At 39.0% G+C, this 16,198-nt stretch overlaps 1 protein-coding gene across 1 annotated transcript in view; it reads right to left on the bottom strand.

Annotated features, from left to right (window-relative positions):
• Positions 1-16,198, bottom strand: part of ITGBL1 (integrin subunit beta like 1) — a 213,959-nt gene that overhangs the window by 100,190 nt on the left and 97,571 nt on the right. The window contains exons 4-6 of the mRNA XM_061132991.1: positions 13,611-13,733; positions 8,567-8,707; positions 5,857-5,997 (exon numbers count right to left, since the gene is read on the bottom strand). Of these exons, the coding sequence (XP_060988974.1) occupies positions 5,857-5,997; positions 8,567-8,707; positions 13,611-13,733 (405 nt within the window). The remainder of the gene's footprint in view (positions 1-5,856; positions 5,998-8,566; positions 8,708-13,610; positions 13,734-16,198) is intronic.

Here is a 16,198-nt window from a genome sequence, read left to right as displayed (position 1 = left end):
CCCGTAAGGTCTTCACCTCTATTTCCTGCGCATTTAACGCAGCATCACGGACCTTCTCAAGGATTACTACTCTGAGTTTATGCGTCACCTCTAGGCATCACCAACTCCAAACAAAAACAAGAAGAAGATATAAAATGTGCCCTCACTTTCACCATACGTGTGATGATCCTTAAGCTTCTGGGTCTTGGCCTCAGCCTTGGACCCCAGCCCCTGCCTCATCTGAGCAAAAGGCGCTCTCAGAAACAGCTGCGGTCGATTGTGTCCACACTGGAAAGAACTGATGGGATACTGTCATTGCTGCGACTGGCCTGGGCTGAAAGGTCTGGCCTCTAAATAAGAAAGGATCAAAGTGGGAGAACACCGCCTAGTTCAGGACGGCCCCCGTGCCTCCTCAAATCATCCACGGCTGTACCTTCTACACTTTGCCACCAGAAGCCAACATCCACTGAACAAGTTCAAGCTGGGGAAAGAAGGGTTATGAAAAAAATGAATGACTTCAGTAAAACATTCACAGTGAAAGTAATTCCTGAGAGTCAGTGGATATACAGCAACCAGTTTAAATGATGAAATAGTGGCATACAGAATGTTTTTGAAGGTTTCATTTCTTGGGGAAAAAAAGTAGGTATACCTAAATCCAATACCCCGATGAAGATCACAGAAGAAGCAAATGTAAAAGTAATACAGAAAAGTAATACAGATGGTAACGACAACCCTATATGCAAAACAGAAAAAGAGACACAGAAGTACAGAACAGACTTTTGAACTCTGTGGGAGAAGGTAAGGGTGGGATGTTTCGAAAGAACAGCACGTATACTATCTATGGTGAAACAGATCACCAGCCCAGGTGGGATGCATGAGACAAGTGCTCGGGCCTGGTGCACTGGGAAGACCCAGAAGAATCGGGTGGAGAGGGAGGTGGGATGGGGGATCGGGATGGGGAATACGTGTAAATCTATGGCTGATTCATATCAATGTATGACAAAACCCACTGAAAAAAAAAATAAATAAATAAAGGGGGAAAAAAAAAAGTAATACAGAAAAGGCTTAAATGTAACTCTAGTCTAGCATGGTGAAAAATAGTATTGACAGTGGTATTGCTAATCTAAATGTTGACCAGAGATTAACTTGATGAGCAAAAACATAAACAAAACTATGCTTTCGCAGTCGTAAACATTATATTTTATATTCCTCAATAACTTAAAGTCACATGCAGCCGAAAATAAGTTATGGATTTCACTCTAAATGAAACTGTACCTTTTTCTATTAAAATTCTTCATGGTATTTCATCAGTGGGTTTAGGAAATCAGTTAGAAATGCAAGGTATCAATACCAGATTCTGAAGCAGGTATTTAGCTTTTCAGAAAAGACAGGAAATCAAAACTTGAAATTGCAATTTCTCTTCTGAGGTTACTAGTTTCTCAGTTTTATAGTGATAAAATGAAGATGATGAAAATGCTTGTTTTTGATTCATAAGTTTAGAAATGATAAGATCTACTTATGAAAATCCTTTAGACTGTCATAACATACTATATCAGGGTCTTTTGTAAACATATAGAGAAAGAGGCAAAAGTGAAGAAGTTAGGAGATCCATGTCCTCCATCTAAATGAGTCACTGGTTCATCTTTCCAGGCTTCATCTCACTTTATCTTTAAAATGAGAGAACTAAAAGAAGTGAATTCTACCACCCTGCTGAAACATCATGTTTCAATGCTAGCGTGTCAAACCTAGGTGTGTACATATACACATATATATTTGTCCTTCAGGAGTTCATTTCATTGATTCTAACAAAGATTCTTTTAAAGTCTGTAGACAAGAGAATCAACAAAATAGAGATGAAAGATACAGAATGTTATTGTTTTATTGCAGATATTAAACACATGGAACGTACATTAGAGAACTGCTTTCAAAGACCTATGAACACTCCTTAGACACACACACACACACATTCATGACATGTGAAGAATGACAGTGTCTAGTGTTGGCATGTAAATAGGATCACAGCCAGAACTGCATCACAAGGGTGGGGAGTTGGCAGCAAGAGGCATCAGAAAGCATCATGGCAATGCTGAGTTTTAGGGGCTTCCATAATGGCTCAGTGGTGAAGAATCCACCTGCCAATGCAGGAGGCACGTGTTCGATCCCTGGTCCAGGAAGACCTATAAGCTCTGGAGCAACTAAGCCCAAGCGCCACCACGACTGAAGCTGTGCTCCAGAGCCTGGGGACCGCAACTACTGAGCCCACGCATCCTCGAGTCCAGAGCTGCAATCACCGAGGCCATGCGCCACAACTACTGAAGTCTGCGCGCCCTAGAGCCCGCGCTCTGTAAGAAGAGAAGACGTCGCGACGACAAGCCCACTCACGGCAAAGCGAGAGTCGTCCCCGCTCAGCCCGCCCAGCAACAAAGGCCCAGCACAGCCAAAAATATTCTCTTTAAAAAAAACCAGCAAAACTTACTTAAAAAAACAAAACACTGAGCTTTAAAGGCTCTCAAGAAATTGTAGAAGAGGTTTCTGACACCAAAACTTTTTTCTTTTGTTTGGTGATCATTGCACTCTTTTGTGTTAAGCTATATAACCTCAGAAACATCAACCCAGGACATATGTAGTTCCATCCATTCCGGAATGCTCTCCTTCCACAGAGGCTATTTCTCTCCTTGAAAATGATAAAAAATGCTCTTGAATTGGAATCTGATTTTTACAAGTTGCTTTTCACAAAGAAGTATGAAAACCACAGAGAGAAAAAGTTGGGGAAATGAATTCGATCTAACTAGCACTTGTCATTTTTTTAAAAAATCCACTTGATATATTATTTTTCCCTTTCAAGACAACATAAACTAAGTGTATGTAACCATTTCCTTGCATTTTTTCCCTTAACTCTTTGGTAATCCACAAAGACAAATTTCCTCCCATAACATGGTTCTACCAAATGAGTCTACTTTCCAAACTAAGGGAACTCTAGGCCAGGACTAACCTTATATTTTCATCATTTTGCTAGGCAGGAACAAGCTGAAAAAGTGGAAAGTCACACTGCAGCGTATATTTTCCTGTTTGGGAATTTGGCAAAATGGATCAGACTAAAGCAGTCATCAGGAAGAAAGGAGTTATTTCAGAATCAGAAAGTCAGTTCAGGGGAGCAGTTCATAGAACTGGAATACCAGAGCAGCTGATATACTTCAGGATGGCTGGTCATGCCCTTGTCGTTTCAGTCACACTCAAAATTAGTCTAGAGTATCCTCTTTGAGGCATGTATATGTGTGTGAGGCATATATATGTGTGTGTATCTTTGTGGGTACGTGAGTCATATTTGCATATGGATGAATTCATGTATCAATGAACAGGAGTGAAAGAAGTGACAAATACACTTTAGCAGTGAAAGTAGAAATAAATACAACTTACTTATTTGGAAGCAGGGATCATATTTTAAAATTTGTATCACATCTCCTGTACCCATGAGAGATCAGGCACAAAATATTTACATTTAAGTGCATTATTGAATAGATGGATGGAAAGAGTGGGAATGAATAAATAAAATGAGAAGGTCAGTTAAACGAGCCAACTATAATCCAATGGGAGATTTCTCTTTGACTTAAATAAGCTCGACACGCTCGGGGTGGCTGGAATGGGAGCTACAAATAAAGCTTCATTTTATCTAAGTCTTATTACACTCCAGCCTGGCATAAAGCACTAGAGAATATCCACATCCCTGGGGTACTTCTATCTCATATCACCAAGGTACTACCACACTCAAGAGTCAATTGCATGGCTCCCTTCTCATGGTGCAACTCTGGGCAATTGGGAAAATTGTGAAGATTAGTAATTTACCAAGCATTGTATATAGAATTCTAAAGATTTCATAAGCATGAAGAAACACTCCAGAGATTGATGCCCACCCCAGATCAAAACAATGTTCAGAGAAGCTTAGTTTTATAAGAATTTTGAGCACCCAAAGGACATCTCTTCTTTACTGAAATAAAGTAAAATTGAAGCATCTTCTGTGCATCATTTGGAGATTAAATGACAAGAGCACTTCAGCTAAAGTTGTTTTCAGGTGACACTTAAGGGCGGTGTGAACTTTGTCAAGTCACTAATTTCTTTGAACGTTCCCTCTTACACGTAGATAATAATGTATCCCTGTCTGAGTTAGTGCGAACATAAAATGGAATGAGGTGTGTGAACGAACTTGACAGGTGTCTCTCAGTGCAGGATCTCGGTTAATGAGTTTCTTCTTGCTTAAATTTCTCATGTTAGGTGTGGGAGGCAGACTGTGGAGAACTGGCCACATTCAGCTCACTTAATAAAGGAATAATAAAATCACCATCACAGCCTGATGTCTTATTGCTCAAATCACAGCCTACAACCCCATCACCTCTGTGAGTCCATTCAGGAAATTCTCCCAAGCCCAGAGGATCATCAGAACAGGGCGAATCTTCTGCAGGGGAAGCTACAGCGGCCAGCTCCCCTAGGCCAGGCCAGAGGAATCTTTGCAGTTGCATCATCATAAATAAATAGGGCAGCTCTTTTATCTGCCTTTGCTGGCAAACTTTCTGGAGACAGAGTTCCCTATCTATTTCCTTATACCAACCAAGCAATCAAGCATGAAGATGTGTCTAGGCCTCCTGGATTGTCCCATGTAATAAAATCTATTACTCCATTTTTGCTGAGTGACACTTTTTAAGATAAATCTGACTGCTTATTGTTTTCCTTTGCACTATTAGAAATTCTGACAGGGTTTTTTTTTTTTTCCTTTTCATTTAGATTGTGTATGCTTAGTCACTCAGTCACGTCCGACCCTTTGCGACCCCATGGACTGGAGCCCGCCAGGCTCCTCCGTCCGTGGGGATTCTCCAGGCAAGAATACTGGAGCGGGTTGCCATGACCTTCAACAGGGGATCTTCCCAATCCAGAGATCAAACTCAGGTCTCCCGCATTGCAGGCAGATTCTTTACAGACTGAGTGACCAGGGAAGCCCAAGAATACTGGTTTGAGTAACCTATCCCTTCTCCAGGGGATCTTCCCAATCCAGGAATGGAACCAGGGTCTCCTGCATTGCAGGTGGATTCTTTACCAGCTGAGCTACCAAGGAAGCCCCTTGCATTTAGATTACAGGCTCCGTGTCAAGGATTATGTTTGTCTCCTTCATTGCTGGAACCAGTGACCCAGATGCAGCACAGATGCTGGCAAATAGTAGCTGGTCCATAATAGAATTTTTGAATCCACTAATTAATATTCAATTGTAGACTTAATGCAGAACAACTTTTAGTAAATAAATTATATCAAAGAAGCAATGCAACAAACTACCTATGAGAACCACATTGTCTTCAGTTTTGCACCGTGTTAACAGCAGTTGCCTTAATGGTACCTCTTCTGTTCGAGGTCAGGTCTGCTAGCTTTGTGTTCTCACTGCTGAGTATTAGATACGCGGAGGTAATAGTTCTTTTTGGTGAAAGACTAGACTGCTTTTCAGAGAGTGGGTGTGTTTTCACCTCAAATCTTTGCCCAATGTGGCGAATTCTCTAAACGTTTTTCAGGTTGATATTAGGAGTCCTATGGGTCTCAAATTCTTCAGAAGGCACATTCAGTTCTTTCACGGTTTCTGGGAGAAGCAGAATAAATCTTGAAAAGAAGGAAAGGAACATTTTCTTATTTAAAAACAGGAATTAGGGACCTCCCTGCTGGTCCAGTGGCGAACACTCCGAGTTCCCAGTGCTGGGGGCCCAGGTTTGATCCCCAATCAGGGAACTGGATCCTACATGCCACAGCTAAGACCCAACACAGTCAAATAAAAGAAAGAAATAAATCTTTTTTTAAAAAGAATAATCATAAAAAAATAAAAACAGGCGTCAGGAAAGCACTTACCAGAACAGAAGTCATCAGAATATCTGTCATAGACAGCTCGGCAGTCCCTCTCGTCACACTCACAGGTGTCCCCATGAATATCCCCCCAGTCTCCAGTGGGGTCCACATCGTGGCAGGAACATTCACCACACACACAAATCCCTAGAGGGGAAAAATAATTTTGTATGGGTCGAATGAAGAAAAATCATGAACGAAAGCATCTTACACATTGCTCTTTCTTCCGTTGTTCACTTTATATTTGGAAAATATACGTGTTCAGGAAATATATTCTATAGAGGAAAACACCATCCAGAGTGGACAGTAGAGATCCTTCATAAACAAAAGTTATTATCCATGCGGACACTTCTGTGGGATTGCAGGATGTATCAGGAGCATCGTGCTGGTAGGACTCAAAGACAACACCAACACAATTAACATAAAATGTCACCCTTGCTCTCAAGAGGCTTACAATTTATTTGACCAAAAAAAAAGCTAATAAAAAAAAACTAGCACGTGAAGCACTAATGTTTTGTAAACTAGGACATAAATACTCTAAGAGTTGGGAAAGTGGAAATCAATGTGAGCAGAAGTAATTAAGGTAGATGGTCTGGATAAGAAGCGAGAAGGGGAAATGTTTTAGGACGTTTGGAGGTAGAACAATTCAAGAGAGGTCAAGAAAGCAAGAATGAGCAAAGGAAGGTGGGGATGGACATGGGATCCTAAGTAGACTTGACCCACTGGAGCAGAAGGAGCATATCCAGGGAGACTAAGAAGCAGGCATGGCTGGATCAGACGAGCCCAGGTGATACAGGACACTGGTATAGGCGGACAGATAGAACTCTGGCTTTTTGGAGATGTGTATAGAGAAGTGTTAAGTTGTAAACCATATTAACTTTGTGTGAAATATTAATAATCATCTTTAGAGCAACCAGCTGATCATTTGTGAAAGGAACAAAGTTAAACCCCTTTCTTACCTCTTCCATCAAAGTCAATTCCAACTAGACTAAAGATTTAAGGATACAAAACCACAAAATATAAAATAAAATTCAACTTTATTCAAAATCTTCAAAGCAAATTATTTAAAGAAAAAATAAAAGAATTAATGACATAAAAATCTAAAATTCTGGCTGGGGGCAAGACACCAAAAATGAACTAAACGATAAAAACAGCTGAAACAAGTAGTCATACGTATTTAAAAGACAAAGCTACTTCACAAACACAAGCCATTCTTATGAATGAATTATCTAAGGACAAATATGCCTACAGAAAAATAGACAAAGGACACTAATTGGAAGTTTTGTAGAGAGAAATAATGATGATAGATGTATGTAAAAATGCTCACCACTCAACCTATAATGATTAAGGGTTAAGAGAGCTTTAAACAACAGTGAGTTAGAATTATTTCAGACATCAGATAGACAGAAATAAAAAAGATTGTTTTAGGATTAAGAGTTGGTGCAGGGACAGAGTATAAAATGTACAACTTTCTGGATGGCAGTTTCACAATATAGACTCTTTAGATGTATGTTACCTATAAAACAGCTCATTTCAATTAAGGTATTTTGTAAAGAAAAGGAAAAGAACTGAAAAGTACATGTATAGGAACATTAAATATGGTGGTATCATGTCATTGAAAAGCCATTAGTGATCTAAATATCCATCAACAAGGCATTCATGAAGCAATGGTTCCTGCATAGCTTATATAATAAATGAAAATATGTGAGCTAGTATGATAAATAATCAGACCAACTCTGCATAAATTAAAGAGAGGACTTTTCTTTATAATTTTTGTCCCAAGTTCAGGCCTTTTGCTTTCCTTTCTCTATGTACAGAAAGTGGGCATATTCTACTTTTCTGTGTCAGCCTTTAAAAAGATAAAACTGGTGGTGTGTTCAGGCTTTCCATGTAAGCATTACCTATTAAAATGTATCATTCGTTTACAGAAATGCAAAAAAATAATTTTCCAGCTTTCTAGATTTTAACTTTTTTATAGAAGGAAACTGACCACTTACTGATAACTTCAAGTAGTCAGAAAAGTCCAACATGGCTATTTATCTACCAGGACAGCCGACAAAGGGAAAAACAACGTGTATTTTCAAGAATTTTCTTCCAAGCATTTAATACTCATCGATTTGATACCAACACTTAGTTAACTCACTTTAAATTACATGATAGCAATACTAATATATTTTTAAAATTCCTGCCTAAGGTCAATCTCAATTTTACATGGCTATATTTTATTCACTATCACATTTTGTTATTGTGTATCAAAGTTAAATGACTCCATATCAATTCGGTATTGTAACCAAGCCTTTGATTGACTCAATTAAGATAAGACAAGTTTTTTCTGGAATGCTCTCTGAATAATTAGATGTTCATGTTGTAGCTGGTTCTGTGAGTCAAGAGACATTTAACAGAAGTATCTACAAGAATCGCCTTTTTGCTCTACCATGTCATTTCTGGAGGGCTGCCAAAGAAATTACAGTCCCTGAGTTAACTATTTGTTCAGTGAAGCTGAAAGTATGACAGCAACTTTCTTATCTTTCTGCCTTCTGCCCAGTAAAAAAATAAGAAAGGGACGCTTGTTGGTATAGGAAATGTTGATTTACATCAAAGTCAAACCCTATAAAAGATGACTTCCACATGGAAGGAAATACACAGAAAAGGTGGGGTAATAATTAAGAGCTTTGTTTTTTCCCCAATTATGTAGTAATGAGTATGAAAGACACACCTCTGTTACTGCAGACTTTGCCATCTGGAGATGTGCATCTTCGCTTGCTCTCCCAGGGGGTGATGTCACACTGGAATTCGCATTTATCTCCATGCCAACCAGCCTGGCAGTAACAGTTTCCACAGTAACACTTTCCGTGGCCTTTACCCAAAATGAATTTTATACAGTGAGGAAAAAAAGCAACTTTCAAAAGCAGAATTAACTTTCTACCTCTTGGTGATCACTTCTGCCTTTGGAAATAATCAACCCGCTCCACGGTTCTTGCTTAAAATAATCAAATTATGTAGTCTGCCACCAAAACATCATAGGTGTGCCCATATCTACGTCATCACACACAGAAAGCAAGTCAAGGTGTCCTCGGATTTGTCCTAGCCAGATGGCTGATGGAAATGACAAAATGTTCAAGAAACTGCATGAAAGACAGAGAAAGTCTACCAGGCCTCCGATCACAAATGTGTACATCAAACTCAAATGTATATAAGCATTCACTCTGAGAGCATTTCTTGAGTTATTTGAAATCAACCATGAGAAACCAATGGTGCATACTTCTTTGGGTGCACAGTATTAATGACTGAGCCATTTCTTCAACCAGAGGAAATATTTCATCTTTTCATTCAACAGTATCCAACAAGCTATTGTGCTTTACCATGTGGCAGAGGGTTTCAGCTGAATCAACTTTTAGTAGCTACTTAACTACTAACTACAAATAAAATAGCATGGACCCTTGGTATTAAAGTCCAATCCCTATCTGTCAAGAGGATACAAGGGCTAGGTAAGCGCAGCCCATTGTTTTGTGTCCAGCTGCCCCCACACCATTGCAGTTCCCACCCTTCCATAAACTGTTACTCTGCTTGTTCATACTTATGTCCATCCAATCTGTAATGATGTCACCTCATCACTTTCTGTGCCCATGTCCAGCAGCCCTACAAATTCCCAAAAGATGACAAGTCTTTTTTGCCCCAAACCTCCTCTAATATCCTCTTTTTTTTCCTGTAATTATGACAACAACCATGAACGTGAGTTCTTGCACCTATGATGAAAAACAACACCAAAAGGTTTACCAAAAGGTTTTTTAGTCTATTCTTTCTGCTTACAGGAATTTATGCTTTATCAGTCTATGGCTAAAGTCTTTGCTCTTGCCTCTCTCTTCTCCATCAGCCATCATCCCATAAAGTCCATGGGAAACTAATAGCAAGGCTATCTTTCTTTCTAAACACTATGGCATTTCTGGCCAACAGCAGGAGTTTCAGTAGGGCCTGGAACATGCACATTCGAAGGGAAAAATACAATAAAATATGCTGGTCTCATGCTATTTTTGCCTCTCAGATGAGGCTTCTTTCATACAGATATATATCAGAGAGACAGAGAGAGTCAGAGATGAAGAGAAAGTGCTAGAGTGAAATACAGAGAAAGACACAAGGACCCAATGTATAATGTCATGCTTTCTGTCTAAATGAGCTACAACTGAAGTATCTACAGGAAACCTCCTCTTAAGCTGGAGATGGGGCTTCCCTAGCGGCTCAGATGGTAAAGAAGCCGGCTGCAATGCAGGAGACCAGGGTTTGATTCCTGGGTTAGGAAGATCCCCTGGAGAAGGGAATGGCTACCCACTCCAGTATTCTTGCCTGGAGAATCCCATAGACAGAGGAGCCTGGCAGGCTACAGTCCATGAAGTCGCAAAGAGTGGGACACGAGTGAGTGACTAAGCACACAAGCTAATAGACAAGGATCATTTCTACAGCAAATTTTAACTTTTTCACTCAAGCTGACATAAAGACTATCAAATGATTTCATCAGTAGTAAAATATAAAAGCTATATATTTTATTCATGAACTTAAAACTATCTCTACATGTATGCACACAAAAATATCACAAGCCAGTGTTATATCACAAACCTCAGGAACCTGAGGGTTATACTGGAAGAAAACAAGATAACTGTTTACTAAAAGCTTTTCCTGGGAGTCAGTGTTTTTTTTTAAGACTTGATTAACTTCTTAAAGTAGAATTTCCTTTAAGTAGATTATACTTAAAGTAGTATAATTTCAGAAATCTTCAAAATTTATCTCCTCTGTCATTGTAAGAAATTTATGTAACATTCAGCAGTTTGTTAATCTCATGTAAAGCTTACCATGAGATTAACAACTGATCATAAATCTTCATTCCTCACACCCAAATTCTTTGTATGTTTATAAAATTCAGTACTGATAAGGTTATACTAAAAAATCATTGAGATAGAGATGAACAGGATTATTAGAATAAATCATGTAAAGCTTTACCATATGCAGATAGGCAAAATTAAGCAGATATCTTCATAATTCAAGTGAAAATACTGTAATAAGACATAGCTGGATAACTGAGATAAAATATAAGCCTTAGGACAATACACAGTCCAGACAATGAATATCATTCTTTGCTTTGTGCAAACTGATGGAGCAAGAAAATCTCTTTTTGAATTGCTTCCCTATTGGGCAGTAGAATCACCTCTCAACAGACTGTTTTCATGTGAATGACACATGGAAAAATCCAGACTCCTACTCAATGTCATCACCAGAGGATTTTATGGCAGTGTTGGTTGTCTGTGGTCAGAGAGTTTGCACCATGAAATTGCTTTAGCCTCAAACCAACAGAAATAATGAGTGGAAAGGTTGAGCGTTAAACATTTCCTGTTCTTTCCAGGTCAGTGTTTCTATTTACACATGCAAATAGACTTTGCTTTGGTGGTGTGCATCAGAAAACACTGGCTCCACACATGTTCCCTTCCTCTGTTTTGATCTGTGATAACTGCAAATAAAATATCAGGAAGACAAACACACCCCATGTGTGGGTAGCTTTATCTAATTTCTAATCATTTTGGAACAAGCCCTTTAGCAGAACTGTCAGAGCAGCATCAAGCTTAGGTCACTGGGTGGAAAAAATGAAGGTTCTTCTCTATGTTTGTTTTATCCTGGTTGGTGGTACAGCAAGGACACCAGAGACAGAGATCCGAGCTGACCTAAAATAAGAGCATCTGGATGACCACAGGAATTGAAGCCTCAATTTGTTTTGTAAACCAAGGGACAGCTTAGTGACACTTTATGGCCTTCTGGTTCCTCCCCACCCCGCTGGCTCCTGATCCTTTCAGGGAAAATACTCCTCTGAAATCATCCATTTGGTATGCAGGATAGGATTCCGTGGACGGAGTCTCTTCAGATGTCAGTGAAAGAATTAATTACTTATGGATAGAGAGATTAGGCCAGAGGTAAGCAGGTTAAAATGTTTCATAACAGCAAAGAAGAGTGCTACCAAACTGAAGTGATTCTCACTGCTGTTTACTTTGCTCCCCTGTGCTAGTCATGATCGAAACCCTGGGCAGAGAGTTGCAGAGAGGGAAGCAGAAGAGAAGGGAGCTATTAATATAATACAAGTGGTAAGAAGGGCTTTCCTCATGGAGCTCCAAACTCCAGGGCAGCTCTCTGTGGGGAGTAATCAATAGGACAGTCTTTGGCATCAGACAGTACGTGCATGCGTGCATAGTCACTCAGTCGTGTCCAACTCTTTGCAACCTTTTGGGCTGTAGCCTTCCAGGCTCCTCTGTCTATGGGATTTTTCAGGCATGAATACTGGAGTGGGTTGCCATTTTCTGCTCCAGAGGATCTTCCCAACCCAGGGATCAAACCTGCGTATCCTGCATTGAGGCAGGTTCTTTACCCACTGAGCCATCAGGGAAGCCATGCATGAGACAGACAGGAGTCTAAATTCCATTTAACCTGGGCAAGTCATTCCAGATCCTGGTAAATTATCTAATGAATACAAATTACTCATTGCAGCTCTTGACATTGGCAAGTCTGCAATAATCGGTACAACAGAAAAATGGATTAAGTAATGGTGGTCCATAGAAACAATCATGAAAAAAGTTATCTAAGTGTGTGGGGAGGGATAGATTCTAGGCTAATAATCCAATTGGTCTTCAATGTCCCCAGTAGCACATGAGAGTATTTACAGGGTTATGGTTCAAAATGGGACAGAAAATGAAATTAAAACATGCAATGGAGAGAGTGGGAGAAGAGGCCGAGTAAAAGCTGAGCAAAGAAGATGGAGGCCAACTAGGACTACTTGAGAAGCATGCAGTTGGCCTGTTGCCATAATGATCTGGCTCTTCTCTGGGAACAATCTGATTCTGCATTTAAAAAGCACTAGAAAACAACAACAAAATTCTGTAAAGCAATTATACTTCAATTAAAAAAATTAATAAAAAATTAAAGAGAAAAACTCAAAAAACTACTAGTCTACTGTAAATATCACATAATATCACTTGTATGTGGAATCTAAAAAAATGATACAAATGAATTTACTTACAAAACAGAAAGAGATGCACAGACATAGAAAACAGACACGGTTACCAAAGGGGATACCAGGGATAAATTCGGAGTTTAGGATTAACAGATATACACTACTCTATATAAAATAAACAACAAGGACCTACTGCATAAGACAGGGAACTATATCCAATATCTTATAATAGCCTATAATGGAAAAGAATCTGAAAATGAATATATATGTGCACAAATATACTATTTGAATCACTATGCTGCACACTTGAAACTAACACAACACTGTAAATAATCCTTCAATAAAATGGTTGCAAGATAAAAATTATAAACAATTTTTCATTGGAAAAGACCCTGATGCTGGGAAAGATTGAAGGCAGGAGGAGAAGGGGACAACAGACAATGAGATGGTTGGATGGTATCACCGAACCAATGGACGTGAGTTTGAGCAAACTCCGGGAGAGTTTGCTCCCTGAAGGTCAGGGAAGCCTGGCGTGCTGCAGTCCATGGGGTTGCCAAGAGTCAGGCACAACTATGTGACTGAACAACAACAAAGGTCTATGAATCTGCTCTGAATGCCTTAGTCTAAATTTCCTTACATGAAGTATTTTCCAAATAAACATAGGTTCAGCTTAAATGAGTAAACTCAGTGCATAAACTCACAGAGATAAAAGTTCAATGAAGTAGGTGACAAAATCAAGTACTTACATTATTTTTTGCAAAGTTAATATACATACCTCCACATATTTCTTCTGTTTCATCATCTATGCATTCTCTGTCATCACACTCACAAAATTTACCATAAACAAGTCCATTTCCATCTGAATTATCACATTTACACCTGCCACAGTGACATGTACCTAAACCATTAAAACAAGGCAAAAATTATTTGTTAAATGCATATAAATTATAATTAATGAATTTTAACCTTTCTTTCATGGATAAAGACAATTCCAATCGATTTTATACTCCAATTAGGTTTTACTGTGGGTATGATGAGATGGATAATGACATTTTTTTTTAGATTATTATAGCCCATTAGTTACATTTTATAGCACACAGCTATTATGATTGACCTCTAATAGTTTCATGAATGTAAATCTGAACTCCCGAAGAGCAGAGTTACATTATAAATGTCCATCCAATCAATGCATGAATGAATATCTTCTGATTACACCTGGGTCTGAGTGAACTAAAGCAGAAAATGCTAAGCTTTCTGAGAAAAGTAACCTTGCTTATCTTCCTCACCAGTTATTTATTCAATGCTTTGCACAATATTTGAGCTTATTATTTAAATAATAAATATTTGTGGAATTCATTATCAAATTTAAATATATGAAAAACTCAGATGTTCCTAAAAACTTCATATCTGCAGTGTTAAAGTGATACCCATGTCCTTATGACAAAGGGCCCGGAGTGGCTTTTCCTTATGCATGGAGTCCTAGAACCTCACCAGAACCTCAGGGTGACCCAGGCTGAAACAGAGGCACCAGAACCATCTGGTCTACCACTCTCCACATACCCAGTCAAGTTTATAAGGATTTGACTACTGCCCCTGAGAATGAGTTCACTGACAATAAAACAGCATTCAAAGGATACTGAGAAGTAGAATGTACATTTGAGTAGCTTCCTTTTTAATGCTTATTTTTTGATCTTTAATTGATCATCATATCAGTCACCACAGAGTAACTGAGACTTTGTCATTCACTAGATATCATCCTAGACTCTGGAAATGCAACAGGAGATTGATTCAGCCATAACCTCCTCTTAAAGTTTTATATGAGTAAAAACCAAAGTGATAAAATAAATGGAGAAGTGCAAAGTGTTGCAGAAACACATAGTAAGGGGATTCATCTGAGACCTGGTGGTCAAAGGGTCCCTGGGGAATGGCTCTTAAACTGAGAACTGAAAGACAAGTGAAAATAACAGCTAAGAGAAGTGAGATGATGAAGAAGCCCACTTCCAGCAAGAGACAACAGCAAAAGCTCTGGAGTAAAAGAGGAAATAAGAGGGGGGAAAAGACAGCTGGTGTATAGTGGAAAATAAAGCAGAGGATGTCATGAAAGAAAAAAAAGGCAACTAATGGTGAAATTTACGGAAATCAAAAAGGCTGAGCACTGAAGAATAATGCTTTCGAATTGTGGTGCTGGAGAAGACTCTTGAGAGTCCCTTGGACTGCAAGGAGATCAAAGCAGTCAATCCTAAAGGAAATCAACCCTGAGTGTTCATTGGAAGGATTGATACTGAAACTCCAATACTTTGGCCACCTGATGGGAAGAGCTGACTCATTGGAAAAGACCCTGATGCTGGGAAAGATTGAAAGCAAAAGGAGAAAGGGGGTGGCAGAGGATGAGATGGTTAGACAGTATCACCAACTCAATGGACATGAATTTGAGCAAACTCCAGGAGATAGTGAAGGATAGGGGAGCCTAGTGTGCTGCAGTCCATGGGGTTGCAATGAGTCAGACATGATTTAGCAACTGAACAACAACAAAGAGGTCTCATTAAAGATTTCCAACTTTCATCCAAGAATAATGAGAAGCCATTGAAATAGTTCAACAAGGGAGTCATGTGATCAGGCATTCATTTCCACCAGGTTATCCTGGTTGTCACATGGAGAATACATTGAAATGAGGCAAAGTGGATTTGAAGGAATGTTGGTTCATTAGTCTGCAGGAAAAAGGATAGAGGCTGACCTGGGTTATGGCCATGAGTTTAGAAAAAAGAAAATACAAATGGGGATATTTTCAGGAGAAAGAAAAGATGACTCAGTGACTGGTTTTGAGAAAAGATGACTCAGTGACTGGTTTTGAGAGGTAAATGATGGAAAGGAACTAAAGATATTGAAATTTGAATTGAGCTACTGAATACTGGAAATTCTCTATGTGTTGAACCAGAAGGAGCATGGATTTAGGACTAATGAAGATCTGAAGCTAAATCCATGTCTCAATCCCCTCTAGCTATACACTTTTGAGGTCATTATTTTTATCTCTAACTCTCAAATTCCTTATCTGCAAATAATGTCTACTTCATAGAGCTACTCTGAAGAACAAGTGATAAATATATCACCCTGTCATCTTTCTAAAAACTCTATTGTGTCTAGCACATTGTAGACTTCCAGAAAATGCTGGGTCCTTTGTCTTCTCCCATTAAGATTTCGAGTGTATTAGTCATATTCCCAAATATTTTCTCCAGACACATTTTATATTTATGGATCACACCGTTTCCTGGTTTCCAACCCTCTGTGTGATTCTGTTACACTTCTTTCTCTCACAGTCACAAATAAATGGTGATTTCACAGAACCTGAGCTTATTATTTTTCTTC

This window comes from Dama dama, chromosome 30 (genome assembly GCF_033118175.1).
Source record: "Dama dama isolate Ldn47 chromosome 30, ASM3311817v1, whole genome shotgun sequence".
NCBI classification, from domain to species: domain Eukaryota; kingdom Metazoa; phylum Chordata; class Mammalia; order Artiodactyla; family Cervidae; genus Dama; species Dama dama.
The sequence above is the reverse complement of the archived record's forward strand: the minus strand, read 5'-3'. Positions and strand labels throughout refer to the sequence as shown.